Source organism: Monodelphis domestica, chromosome 6, assembly GCF_027887165.1.
Source record: "Monodelphis domestica isolate mMonDom1 chromosome 6, mMonDom1.pri, whole genome shotgun sequence".
Lineage (NCBI taxonomy): Eukaryota > Metazoa > Chordata > Mammalia > Didelphimorphia > Didelphidae > Monodelphis > Monodelphis domestica.
In genome coordinates, this window is record NC_077232.1 from 292289613 (window position 1) to 292302057 (window position 12445).

The 12445-nt window shown below is 40.7% G+C and overlaps 1 protein-coding gene across 21 annotated transcripts in view; it reads right to left on the reverse strand.

The window, feature by feature from the left end:
• Positions 1–2: 2 nt before the first annotated feature.
• Positions 3–12445, reverse strand: part of RUFY3 (RUN and FYVE domain containing 3) — a 138532-nt gene continuing 126089 nt past the window's right edge. For 10 of the 21 annotated variants that reach the window (XM_056803362.1, XM_056803356.1, XM_056803360.1 and 7 more), the window contains 4 exons: positions 11772–11851; positions 8690–8717; positions 7635–7703; positions 3–2790 (listed from right to left, as the gene is read on the reverse strand). In XM_056803362.1, the coding sequence (XP_056659340.1) occupies positions 2647–2790; positions 7635–7703; positions 8690–8717; positions 11772–11851 (321 nt within the window). In that variant the 3' untranslated portion in view covers positions 3–2646. Of the gene's footprint in view, positions 2791–7634; positions 7704–8689; positions 11261–11747; positions 11852–12445 lie in introns of those variants that run through there. The other 11 variants (XM_056803364.1, XM_056803369.1, XM_056803367.1 and 8 more) reach the window with 8 other exon arrangements.

Below are 12445 nucleotides of genomic sequence, written 5' to 3' on the forward strand. Positions count from 1 at the left end.
AACATGATCACCAAATAAATTTATTGATGGACAGAACTGTTGTACAACCAAATTCAAGCAAGCTTAGGGAGCATCTGGAAGCCTCCCGAGGACCTATGTGTAACCTTATTGTCAAGTGAGCCCTGAGATCTGGCTGAGCCTCCAAATTAAATTTCTGTATTGTGGAATCCGGGTCTATTTTACCAGTAGAGAAAACCACCGGAAGGTTAGGAAAGGAGCATTTTCCTTTACGCATGCTGGAATATTCCAAGTGCAGGTTCATCTTTTTCTAATATGCTTAACTATCAAGCTTCTTACAATGGCACTCGGCTCAGCACTGCTTATGGCTTGCCACTGGTTTTAAAGATTTCCTGAAAACCCGTCATCCTCTAATCTCAAGCCTTCTACTCTCCTGCTGCTTTTATTGGGAGCATTCAAAATCTTTGGATTTGGGGTCCTCAATCAAGCAGGTCGATGACAGACTGAAGGCAAAGAAGCTGATCAATTTGCTAGAAAAATGGTCTCTTTTATAAGTTTAATGCAAATCTGACATTTCTCACAAATTCAGTATACTGGATTTAGAGGGAAAATGAAGAAATCAAGCATTTTATTTTCTACCAGAATCAACTGGAAATATTTAATTTGGAAGAAATGTTCTTCTTTTCTGGGCTGAGACTTTCAAAAAAAAATCTGCATATGAAGATGGGAATTTTTGCTCTCCTTAACCATCAATTCACTTAATCAGATTGTTTTAATGGGCTCTATACCTTGGATTAGCAGAAGCAGCTACAGATCATCTTACAGAAAATCGAGCTGTACTGAGGGGCGTGGGCCACCATTTCCATCTGGGAGGTTATTTTGGAGATGTGAGCCCCCTTTTAAAGAAGCTTTTTATTATAGACAGTCTTAACTTGGCAGCAAAGCTCGGAGGCTTTGGTTAACTCTGGATCTCCACTAAGCTGACTTGCTGGTGTCTCTTTCTGTATGATCTTAATTCTTTCAAAGAAAGGTGGTAATCCTAGGAACCACTCCATCTCTTTTTTTAAAATTACTTCACTCACATCACCCAGATTCCACAAAAGAGGCTTTCTTTAAAAAAGAAAAAAAAAGGAATTCATTACCTCCCCTTTAGGGCTGACAGATCACAAATACCTTTGACGGGGAGGGGGGACAGGACCCTGTGCCATATTTGATTTTCTCGAATCTCAAATGCCAACCTTACCAAGTGGTACAGTGCTTTTCCTTTTCTGAGGGCTTTTTTCTCAACATTCCTTCAGAAGATAACCATACTTTCCTCAAACCCCATATCCTTTCCAGCAAATAGGATTTTTAAAAAATAGTATCACTAGATTTTTTTTTTCTTTCTCAAGATTCTTAAATCCGAGCAGAAGGTTCTATATCTCAGACCCTAGATGGGACAAGATAACCTAAAACACAATATATCTATCTTAAGGTTCTCCTATAAATATTTCCTTAGAGAAAACATTCTACGTACTTCCCCTTTTCTCCTTTCCTCAAAGGATTCTGGGAGGCCACTGGCAGTGATGTCTCTGTGGGACCCATCAAAGAATCAGTACCATTAAACCAAACCCTTGTTTCTGCTATTTACATAGGCTGAGTTTCTAAAACACTGACGGAGAGCCAGGAAAGGGGCTATTAAAAACTGCTTAAAAGTTATTTCAGCCATTCACTCTCCACTGAAATCTTGGGTTAACCAAGACTAGTTGTCTACGTTCAAGTCAAAGCCCCTAGTTTCTAAGTGGATACCTTTTCCCTCTCCTTTTGTGTCTGAACAGAGCCCTCTCTAGCTATCCTAACACACCTAAGAGTTAAAAAGGAGCAAACACAGCTCAGAAAAAACCAACAGTGCATCTCTCAGACAGTGCATGTGACATTTCGCACCCTGGTCCTCACCACCACAAGAATTTCCTCTAAATTCCATGCCAACAGGTACCGTGAGGACATGGAGGCAAAAATCCATTTTCAGTGGGACGAGCCTATTGGAATTTAGAGGTTTCCCCAGAGGTGACTTCAGAGGAGCCAAGGATTTGGGGAAGAAAATAACGGCCCTATTCCAAAGTCTTCCCCACGTTTCTCTTGCTATTCTGGCCAACAGCAAGAACTTCCTGGTGCTAAAAGAAGATGAAAGAAACCACCATCTTGGGTTCAATACATTCAGAAAAATATAGAACCAGAATCCCTGAGGTCAAGTTCACAGTTTGACAAAGATGATGAGAGGAGGCAGGAGCGTTTGGCGGTAGAAAAAAATGACCTTTATCGTTGGATCTCCCTTGGGCCTGCCCACGAGCAGGGCCGAGGATGACTTGTGGTTGTCCACAGGAACAATTCCTTCCCGATGCCCTCCTGCCCCAGGCACCCTGCCTCTGTTCCTAGACTCGTGCGGCCATCTAGAGTCATTCTGTGTAACAAATCCATGGCTAAGACAAAGGTCAACGAGACTGCTTTGGTGGTCGTCACTCGGGAGAGAAGGCAGTTTTGAGCACGCCAATATCCCTGCTGCCTCGCTTCGGTGACTTCCAATAGTTCTCTTTCTCTACACGCCCCTGCTGGTTCTAAGGGTGGGCCTTTCGGGTGGGACCCGGGCACTGAGCCCAAGTGGACAGCAGCCCCGGAGGAAGCTATCTGTGTCCGTGCTGGGCCCCAGCCTTAAGAGGGGCTGACCGAGTACTGCTTCATCAGGCGATCGTGGCACGGGTTGCAAACGTGCTCAGGGTTGATGCTCGAAGGAAGGGGCAGCTTGCTGGCCGAGCACGCCTCGCAGAAGGTGCCGCCACAATTCTTGCACACGTTCTGCAATGAAGAGAGTAAAAGGGGGGGTGTAAGACAACCATCAATCAGTGAGCGTATGATATACAGCGAATGCGTCAACAAGAACATCTGGGGTCCCCCAACAGCTAGGACATTTAGGTTCAAGTTCTGTCCCACTACACCAACTTGTCTCATCTGCAAAATGGGGACAATGATAAGTGCATGTGCTTACCCAATTGAGAAAGAGCTCTTTGTAAATGTTAAATTACCACAATCAGAGGCAGTGGAGAGGAGTGGAAAGAGAACCAGCCTCAAAGCCAGGAAGACTTGGCTTTTGACATATACTGGCTGGTCGTGTGACCCTAGACAAATCATTTAACCTCAATATATTTTTTGTTCATTCCATTAAATTTCCCTGTTACATGTAAAAAATTTTAACATTCGTTTTTTAAGAAGTTACAAATTCGTTCTTTCCATCGTGCTCATCAGGAACACAAAGCAAGATGATATGCAAATCATTTAACCCCTGAATGCCCAAAGCAACTGGCAGCACAGGTGCCCATTAGTATTTCCTGCATAGATTAAAGGAAATCTGGCCCCAAACTAAACAGAGCTCCAAAGGTTTAAGCTTTAGAGGTACGTGTACAACAAAAGCTGAGCACACTTGGACCTGTCATCTAATTATTAATTATTTACATCAATGGCAATAGGCAGTAATACAGTGAAAGAAGCAGATTTATCAAATGATCCGTTGGTGGTAAATTGGCCAATGTCCAAACCAGGCTTTGGAATTCCATGTCCCAACTCTTTCCATGGCTGTCTCTTTTAAGAAAGAAAATACACTGGTTGAGGTCAGAAGCTGGCCATGGGAAGATCACTTTTTTTGGCGTTTTAATGTTAAATTGTTATACAAAGAGATTTCTACCCCGATTTCCTGTTCAGTAAATTCACTACGTCTTATAAAAGATTTAAAGATGAATGAATAATGCAGGTTCAGCAAAAACAACCACCACATCAAATATGTTGGATGGTATGTGCCATATTCAACACCCATTCCTACCTCCATATTAAAAAAAAATTTTTTTATTGATTTAGAAAAATTTTCCATGGTTACATGATTCATGTTCTTTCCCCCCACACCCCTTCCCGTAGCCGACACGCAATTCCATTGGGTATTACATGTGTCCTTGTTCAAGACCCATTTCCATGTTGTTGGTGTTTGCACCAGGATGTTCATTTAGAGTCTACATCCCCAGTCATATCCCCTCAACCCATGTCATCAAGCAGTTGTTTTTCTTCTGTGTTTCTACTCCCACAGTGTTTCCTCTGAATGTTCTTTCTCATAGATCCCTCCAAGTTGTTCAGGATCACTGCATTGCCACTAATGGAGAAGTCCATTACGTTCGATTATACCACAGTGTATCAGTCTCTGTGTACATTGTTCTCCTGGTTCTGCTCCTCTCGCTCTGCATCACTTCCCGGAGGTTGTTCCAGTCTCCATGGAACTTCTCCACTTTATTATTCCTTTTAGCACAATAGTATTCCATCACCATCACCAACATATACCACAATTTGTTCAGCCATTCCCCAATTGATGGGCATCCCCTCGTTTTCCAATTTTTGGCCACCACAAAGAGCGCAGCTTGTACATGTCTTTTTCCTTATTATCTCTTTGGGGTACAAACCCAGCAGTGCTATAGCTGGGTCAAAGGGTAGACATTCTTTTATCGCCCTTTGGGCACAGTTCCAAATTGCCCTCCAGAATGGTTGGATCAATTGACAACTCCACCAGCAATGAATTAATGTCCAACTTTGCCACATCCCCTCCAGCATTCATTACTTTTCTTTGCTGTCATGTGAGCCAATCTGCTAGGTGTGAGGTGATACCTCAGAGTTGTTTGGATTTGCATCTCTCTGATTATAAGCCTACCTCCAAGTTTTTAAAAGAAAGAAGAGAAAAGGCTATTTCAGAACATACTTCTCCTGGGTAGAGGGTCCAAGGCTGGGGAGGGGCATATCCTAACAGAGAGCTCTTGTTTGACTTTGCCGATTGGGATTAGACACTTTTGCTTTGGACCTGAGTCATGTTTGTGATCTTTTGAGATGAGGGCATGGAGGAAGAACTACTTGCTGCAGGCTATACATTGCTGACCTCTTCTTTTTCTGTTTTATTTTTCAGTTACATGTAGAAACAATTTTTGATGATTTTTTGACATTTTAAAATTCAGATTTTCTCCCTCCCTTCCCCGAGGCAGTGAATAGGATGCTATAGGTTATCCCCATACTTTCAATTAATACAAATTTCCATATAGCTCAAGTAATGATGGTAGACACATATCACACATACAACAGACACCTCATGAAGGACATATAGTAGAAGATGGTATTCACACTCAGATTCCAATAATTACTTCTTTGGCTATGAATAACATTTTCCTCGTGAGTCCCTTATGGGTATCTTGGAGACTTACTTTCCCAATGATGGTTTAGTCCTTCACAGTTGATCACTGCATAATATTTCTGTTACTATGTACATTGTTCTTCTGGTTCTGCTCACTTCCCTTTGCATCAGTTCATCTAAATCTGCCAGGTTTTTCTGAATTCATCCTGTTCATCGTTCCTTATGGCGCAATAGTTTTCCATCGCAACCATATACTATAACTTGTTCATCTATTCCCCCAGTGTTAGACCACCCCTCAGTTTCCAATTCTTTGCCACTACAAAAAGAGCTGCTAAAATTATTTTGGTACAGATGGGTTATTTTCCCTTATCTCTGATCTCTTTGGGATACAAACCTAGTAATGGTATTTCTGGGTCAAAGTTTTGTGACCCTTTGAGCCTGGTTCCATATTGAGCTCCAGAACAGTTGTATCAGTTCATAGTTCCAACAGTGTATTAGTGGAGGAGGGGGGAAGGGAGGGGCAACCGGGTGGCTCAGTGGATTGAAAGCCAGGCCCAGAAATGGGAGATCCTCTATTCAAATCTGGCTTTAGACACTCCGTAGCTGTGTAACCCTGGGCAAGTCACTTGACGCCCATTGCCTAGTCCATATCTTTTTTTTTTGTTTTACCCCTGAATTTATTGAAAAGAATTCTAATTTATCTCCTACAGAGATGTTCATTTTTGGTTCTTATAATTTATCATATTAAAGAAATTTATCTTTTTAAAGAAAAGTCCATTCAATTCTCTTTTCCAATGTTTTTATGGAAAAAAAAACTTGGAATTGCTTTTTGAACCAAAAAAAAACCATTAAAAATAAAAATCACTAACTAAATTTAAAAGTAAGCAAACTAAATTATGACTACTAAAAATGAAAAAAGAGAACAAATTAAGAAGAAATAAAGGCTATCATTAGAAACCACTTTGTCAAACCATATGCCAACAAAGCCAATTAGTTAAAAAACATAAAATACTCAAATCAACAAAAGAAGAAATAGAGAATTTAAACAGTTCTGCATCAGAGACAGAAATTGTACAAGCCATAAAATAACTTCCAAAGGGAAAAAAAATTCTCTAGGACAAGATAGGTTCACAAGTGAAGATCCAACATCCAAAGAATATTTAATTCCAAAATTTTGAACATAAGGGATCTGACCAAATTCCTTCTTTGATATAGGTGTGGTATTGTTCCATATTACTCTTCTGCCTTAGAACCAATACACAGATTGGATGGAAGGTAAGATGGAAGGTAAGGGTTTAAAAAAACAAACTAACAACAACAAAAACAGTGTATTAGTGGCTGACCCCTATTTTTAAGCTTTTCTCTCTGGAAAAGGAGAGGCATATATTTGGAAATTTATAGCTATGTGCTCCTCTATAGCTCTCATTCCTCTGTAAATATGCTTTATACTCATCTACCAGTTTTCGTTCAACTCAAAGCCATGACTTACAAGAAATAGGAGGGCAAATATCCCTAGGTAGAACAAAGTTTCCAGTGATCAGTCTGGTGAATGGAACGTATTTCATATTTTTGTGTATAATTCCCCTAAAGGTAAAATATATAACTCACAAACTACTTCCCTGACTATGGGGAAGATGTGTGAAATAGAATGTGGTCAGGTGCCCAATGGCTTGGTCTTGGCTAAGAAGGAGAGGCACACTGGTCTCCCTCCTAACATAGGAGATGAAAAGACTGATGAAATGCTTTCCCTCTCTCTCAGGGGGAGGGGTCTAATTATTTTTGTCTTTTGCTAATATTAAAGTTATTTTGTATTTCCTGAGCACATTAGCTAAAGGTAGAAGAGCTAGGTACCAGTGGCTTGGGACTGCAATGTTTGCCACGAACAATCCAGATAAGAATGCCCAAGTTCCGAGTATACAGGACCTTCTCTTCTAGAAGGGAGGAAAGAATGAAGAAGAATGATAAGAAAGATTCAAGATGAGCCTGTCTTGGTAAGGTAAGAAGAATGTGACAAAGGGAAAGAAAGGCCATGGCGTGGTGCCGAGTAATAAGAATGAGGTTCTTCCTATACCAGGAAAAGCTAAACCCTGCTAAGGGAGAATGGGCATCTGGGCTCTAAGGGTCCATCAGGGGAGAATTCTAGTTATGCTAGCTCTAGTAGAGATCTAGTTATGATCAGGAGAGGAGACAAGGAGCCAGCAGTTGATGGCTGTCCACTGAGGTACCCATTTATTGACCGTATGTCCCAATTTTCAAAAAAAAAAAAAAAGAGAGAAGACAGTTTAAGGTTGAGTCTTGGTCAAATTTTACAATGATTTTTAAAAGTTAATTTTATTGTCATTTGTTTTTAATATTACCTAAATTTCCAAACATATGCTTCTCCCTCTCCAAAGAGAAATGCTTCTGCCTAGATGACTCCTCCAAACGTTGAAGTTCGGCCTGGTGAGTCATTAAACACGCCCGTCCCTCCCTGAGAGTTCATTACCTTGGTCTTGCTGCCCTCCTCCTGGCACAGCTGGCACCTCTCTGGCTTTCCCAATGGGGACAGTTGATCCTAAGGCACCAACAGACAGCTGGTTAGTCGCTCTCGTCTCCAAGTGCATATTCTTTAACGTCCCCTTCTTGCCTCTTGATTTCCCTCTATGCTACGCCTTCTGAGTTTAGCCAAGGTGAACTTTACAAAGGGGATTGTTGTGAGGATCAAGTGAGAAGCCATGCAAAGGGTGTTATCAAACTTACAATGTTATGGGAAATGGGAGCTGTTATTAACTAGGTTCATGAACCCTTTCGACTAATTAAAACAACGGGCAAAATTTCTGGAGGCAAAATCTTTTCGATCAACTTGTAGCCTAAATAATTCCAATTTTTAAATATTCATATACTTTCCCTTTCGTTGGTATTGCATTCTTCATGCAGCCCAAACAGGAATAGGACCATTAGAAGGCCATTCTATACTAACAGTTTGTGAAAGCACTGAAGTGTGTGAGGCACGTCCCCTGTCGTACTCTGGGGTGCACATGACGGGTTATTATTCTTCTCAGGCCTTAAAATGCATAATCATCTTGATCTCACAATGGTCCATATAAATATGTCTCTCCATCTTATGGATAGGAAAGTAAATGAATATAAAGTATCATATTAATCAATAAACAATATAAAGTATATAACTATGTAAATAATATAAAGCATTGATATTCTTTTATTGTATTATTAATTCTTATTCTATATTATATGTAATTATATTAATTACATTATCAATAAGGACATAATGTAATTAATGGTAATAAACGGTAAGGGTACAAGGGGCTCAAATGCCACAATCGAGTGACATCCTCAGGGTTAACAGACCAGTTCTAGCTGGGTAAATTGAGAGATGCATTTGGCCAAAATCTGTACGCATGACCTAGCACAGTGGCAGTGCTCCTGTGGCGGGCTGGAGCCTCCCATACTCTCTTGCTTACTAGTTTGGTCTAGTCCAGCCACTTCAGATTTTAGGCAGGTGTTGTGAAGGGCTTTCCATAGTCAAGAAAAGAATGTTACCTGCTGAATGGCAGAGGGAGGCTGCGGTCTAGAAAGGAAGAAACCCAAGGGGGAGTTAGTAAAGCTTCATCCACACCCAGGAAGATGAAACGAGCTTAGAAATCAGGTGCTCTACAATCAAGAAGGCAGGACCATGGCTCCTTCAGGCTGATGTCCAGCTGGGCATTTTCACACTAATCTCATGTGGATTCCACCCTTCAATCTGACTTGATAGCTCCTTCCCTTTCTATTGGGAACCCCTTCTATTTCACCTTTTTTTTCCAATGGCAGAAGTGCTTTTTTCCTTTTTTTTTCTTTTTTAAACTTTTACTTTCCAGCTTATAAGGTAGAAAAGTAGTAAGGGCTAGGCAATCAGGGGAGTGACTTGCCCAGGGTCATACAGGGTCCAATCTGAACCCAGGACCTTCTCTCTTCAAGCTTGGCTCTTAATCCACTGAGCCACCAGCTGCCCTAGCAGGATTGGTTTTCTGTTGAACTATGGAACATTAAAGCTGAGATCGATCTCAAAGGTCATTTGATCCGACCCCTAATTTAAAAAATGAAACTGAAGTTCAGAGAGGTATAATGATTTAGTTAAGGCCAAACAACCACTCAATGGCACCGGCAGGATTAGAACATGTCTCCTACGTTGGATTTTAAGATTCTAGGCTAAGAGGACTGGCTCCTGTTCTTCCCTTGGGGGGCCAGGTACAGGGTGCAATCTTCCCTTTAAGGTATCTGACTTAGATACTGTTTCTTCTGGTAGCAAAGTATATAGAAAGGAATAAGCTCTAATATAGTAGGTAGGGAGTGAGGGATGAAAGAAACAGGAAGTTACTAAAATAATTAAGAGAAAAATGGAATCTGAAGGTGAAAATATCATTTAATCTAAAAAGCCAGTAGCCAATTTCCTCCATCATCTGCTACCCCATCCCATCCTAAAAATTAAGTTTTTTAATTTTATTTTTTTTTATTTACTTATTTAATTAATTTAGAATATTTGGTCTTGATCAATGACACATGTAAAAGCCAATGGAATTGCTCATTGGCTATGGGGGAGGAGGGAAGGTAAGAACTTGAATCATGGAACCATGAAAAATATTCTAAATTAAATAAAATTTTTCAAATAAAAAAAGACCTATTTCCACATTATTAATGTTTACAATAGTGATCGTTTAGAGACTATATCCCCAATCATATCCCCAATGAACCATGTAACCAAGCAAATGTTTTTCTTCTGTATTAGAAATTAAGTTTTAACACTAGAAAAACAAATGTGTTCATCAATACAAAAATGGGATAATTTTACTTTGAAATAAAAAAATGTCATCTGTCATTTTCTTTGTCATATTTTAAAAAGCACTGAATCCATTGATACAGCTTGATTTCTGATATTTTTAAAACCCAGTCCTAATCAATGTACTATCAGAACAATGAATGGATCCCATTGAGACCCTTCCCAAGGTTTCCATCAGAAAATTGTGGTGTTATCTGACCTCAGAAGGAAAGATCTGAACATGTTTCATTAGAAAAACAGCTGAGCCCTTTCTCATCAGTAATTTGGGGAAAAGAATCAATAATAAATGAAGATGACCTTGGATTGTAGTCTCTGAATCCAACTATGGTAGAAACTTAGACAGTGGTTTCAGGTCTTTCTAGCTTGGCTACATTGACAGGCAGAACCAGGGGAATAACACGGATTCCATCACCCCCAGGGATTGTGGGCAGGGTCTAGCTTCCCTGGGGCAGCTGGTGGTTCAGTAACTATGGTGCGAGGGACGGAGTCAAGGGCTCAAACCTTTACTGGCTTGTGACCCGGGGCAAGTCACTTAAGTTGTTTGTCGCTGTTTCAACTGTCAAACAAGAGGGTTTGATTATTATTTACACGAGGACTTTTCTGGGATTGATGTGGGCATCAAATGAGATGATATCTGTAAAGTGGTTAACCCAGCGCTGCCTGGCATGTAGTAGGTGCAATATAAATGCTAGCTGTGGTTTTGAACCAGAATGGACCTGGCCACAGAGATATCCTGATCTTGAGCTGGCTCTTGGGATTCCAAAGTGAATAAATTCTCAATTATGCAGACCCGAACACTGAAAACTGCTTCAGAGGGCAGTGCAAGATTAAGATTCTGAGCTCAAGAGGCACATTTGGATCCAGTGTTAAGAGCCCTAAAATTATTCTGGGCTCTCAGAGTATACAGGGTTGGGATAGTCAGACATACAACGAAGGTTTGATTATCCATGCAATGAAATGTTCCTGCCTAGTGCCTCAGAGTAATCTTCTTCCCAGGGGGCTGTTTCTGTTGCAGGTGACACAAGATTATTCTGGAGACTAAAGCACGGGTAAGAGAGACACAAACTCCGGGCAATAATGTGTATCACATGGTTTATAATTTTGTCCTACCACCTTTTACTTTGCTTTTATTTTCAGGAGTGGCCCAGGGGCTCCCACAATCAGCGGTTTAAAATTTTCTTTCGCATAGGACAGTCATAAAAAGCTGCCCTCCCATATTCACTCCCCTTGCCATGACAGAACCAATATGCTTGTTGGTGTTGCATCCCAAGAAGTATCCCAGCCATTCTAGAAAGCTAGAGAGAAAGTAGAAGGGGACAAAAAAAATCAACCCCTGACCTGCTAATTCCACATTATAGTGGCTGTGTGGTCTGAGATGAGTCACTTCCTCTATCTATTGGGCTCTAAGATCTTTGAGCCTGAGAAGACAGGAATGCTCTTGCTAGGCATCATCCTCATTACCCCCCACCCCCACCCCCCAGTTCTGGATTTAGTTCTTTGGGATAGACATAAAAATAAGCAGAGAAGTGAGGAAGTGATAAACACGTTGTCTTCTTGCTTCCTAGGGCAGTAAAGAGGGACTGGTATGAGTGCTGAGGCCAGGGGTGGGTAGAGGGGTGTCCCAGGGACCAGCTGAAGCCATTCTCTTGAATTTATAATTTATTTCCTATATCTTGAAAATGTCTTTCTGGCTTATAAGCATTTAAAAAAGGTCAGTTCTTGGTTTGTTCCAGGAAAAATTCTGAATAGGCCCTCCCTCTCCCATCCCAAGCACCCATGAAAAAAGTTTTATAATTTAATCAATACTTGGTAGGGAGAATTCTGTGGCCATCTTCCAAGGGCTTTTTTAGTTTAGCATTTTCCTCTTGGATTTTATGCTTCTCATCCTGCCAAAAGAAAATAGCCCAATTTACCAATTGATCAGGACGGTATCAATGATGCTGCAGACCCACTTTCCCCCTGGCTATGCACTTTGCCTGAATATGAATTAAAAGGGAAAATCTATACTCAGGGCTGAGAAATGACTCTATTATAGTTTGTATCGACTGAGAGCAGGCCTTCTGTTGGTCCCTTAGGATTCAAATAAAATAAAATGATAAAAAAACACTCTGCACTTAAAGAGAACACAGTGCCTCCGTCATTTTGGAGGAAAAATGCTTGCAGATGTGACCATATTGCTGGTGTCAAAGAGAAATAAAAGGCAGGGGTTTTATAAGGACACACCACAGAGATGCTATGACACATTTAACAGGCAAGACAATGTGGTGGATAAAAAGAGAGTTGGCCATGAGACAGAAAATACCCAGTCTTTGAACCATTGGAGAGAAAAGAAGGAATAGCAAACTGGGAACAAAAATGTTTAGTGCCTACCCCATGGATTATCGTGAGGATGAAATGAGGTTATGCATTCAGGGTGCTTTTTACATGCATTAAAGAAGTCTCAATAATACTTGGGTGATTAAAAAATATTTGTCAAGTGC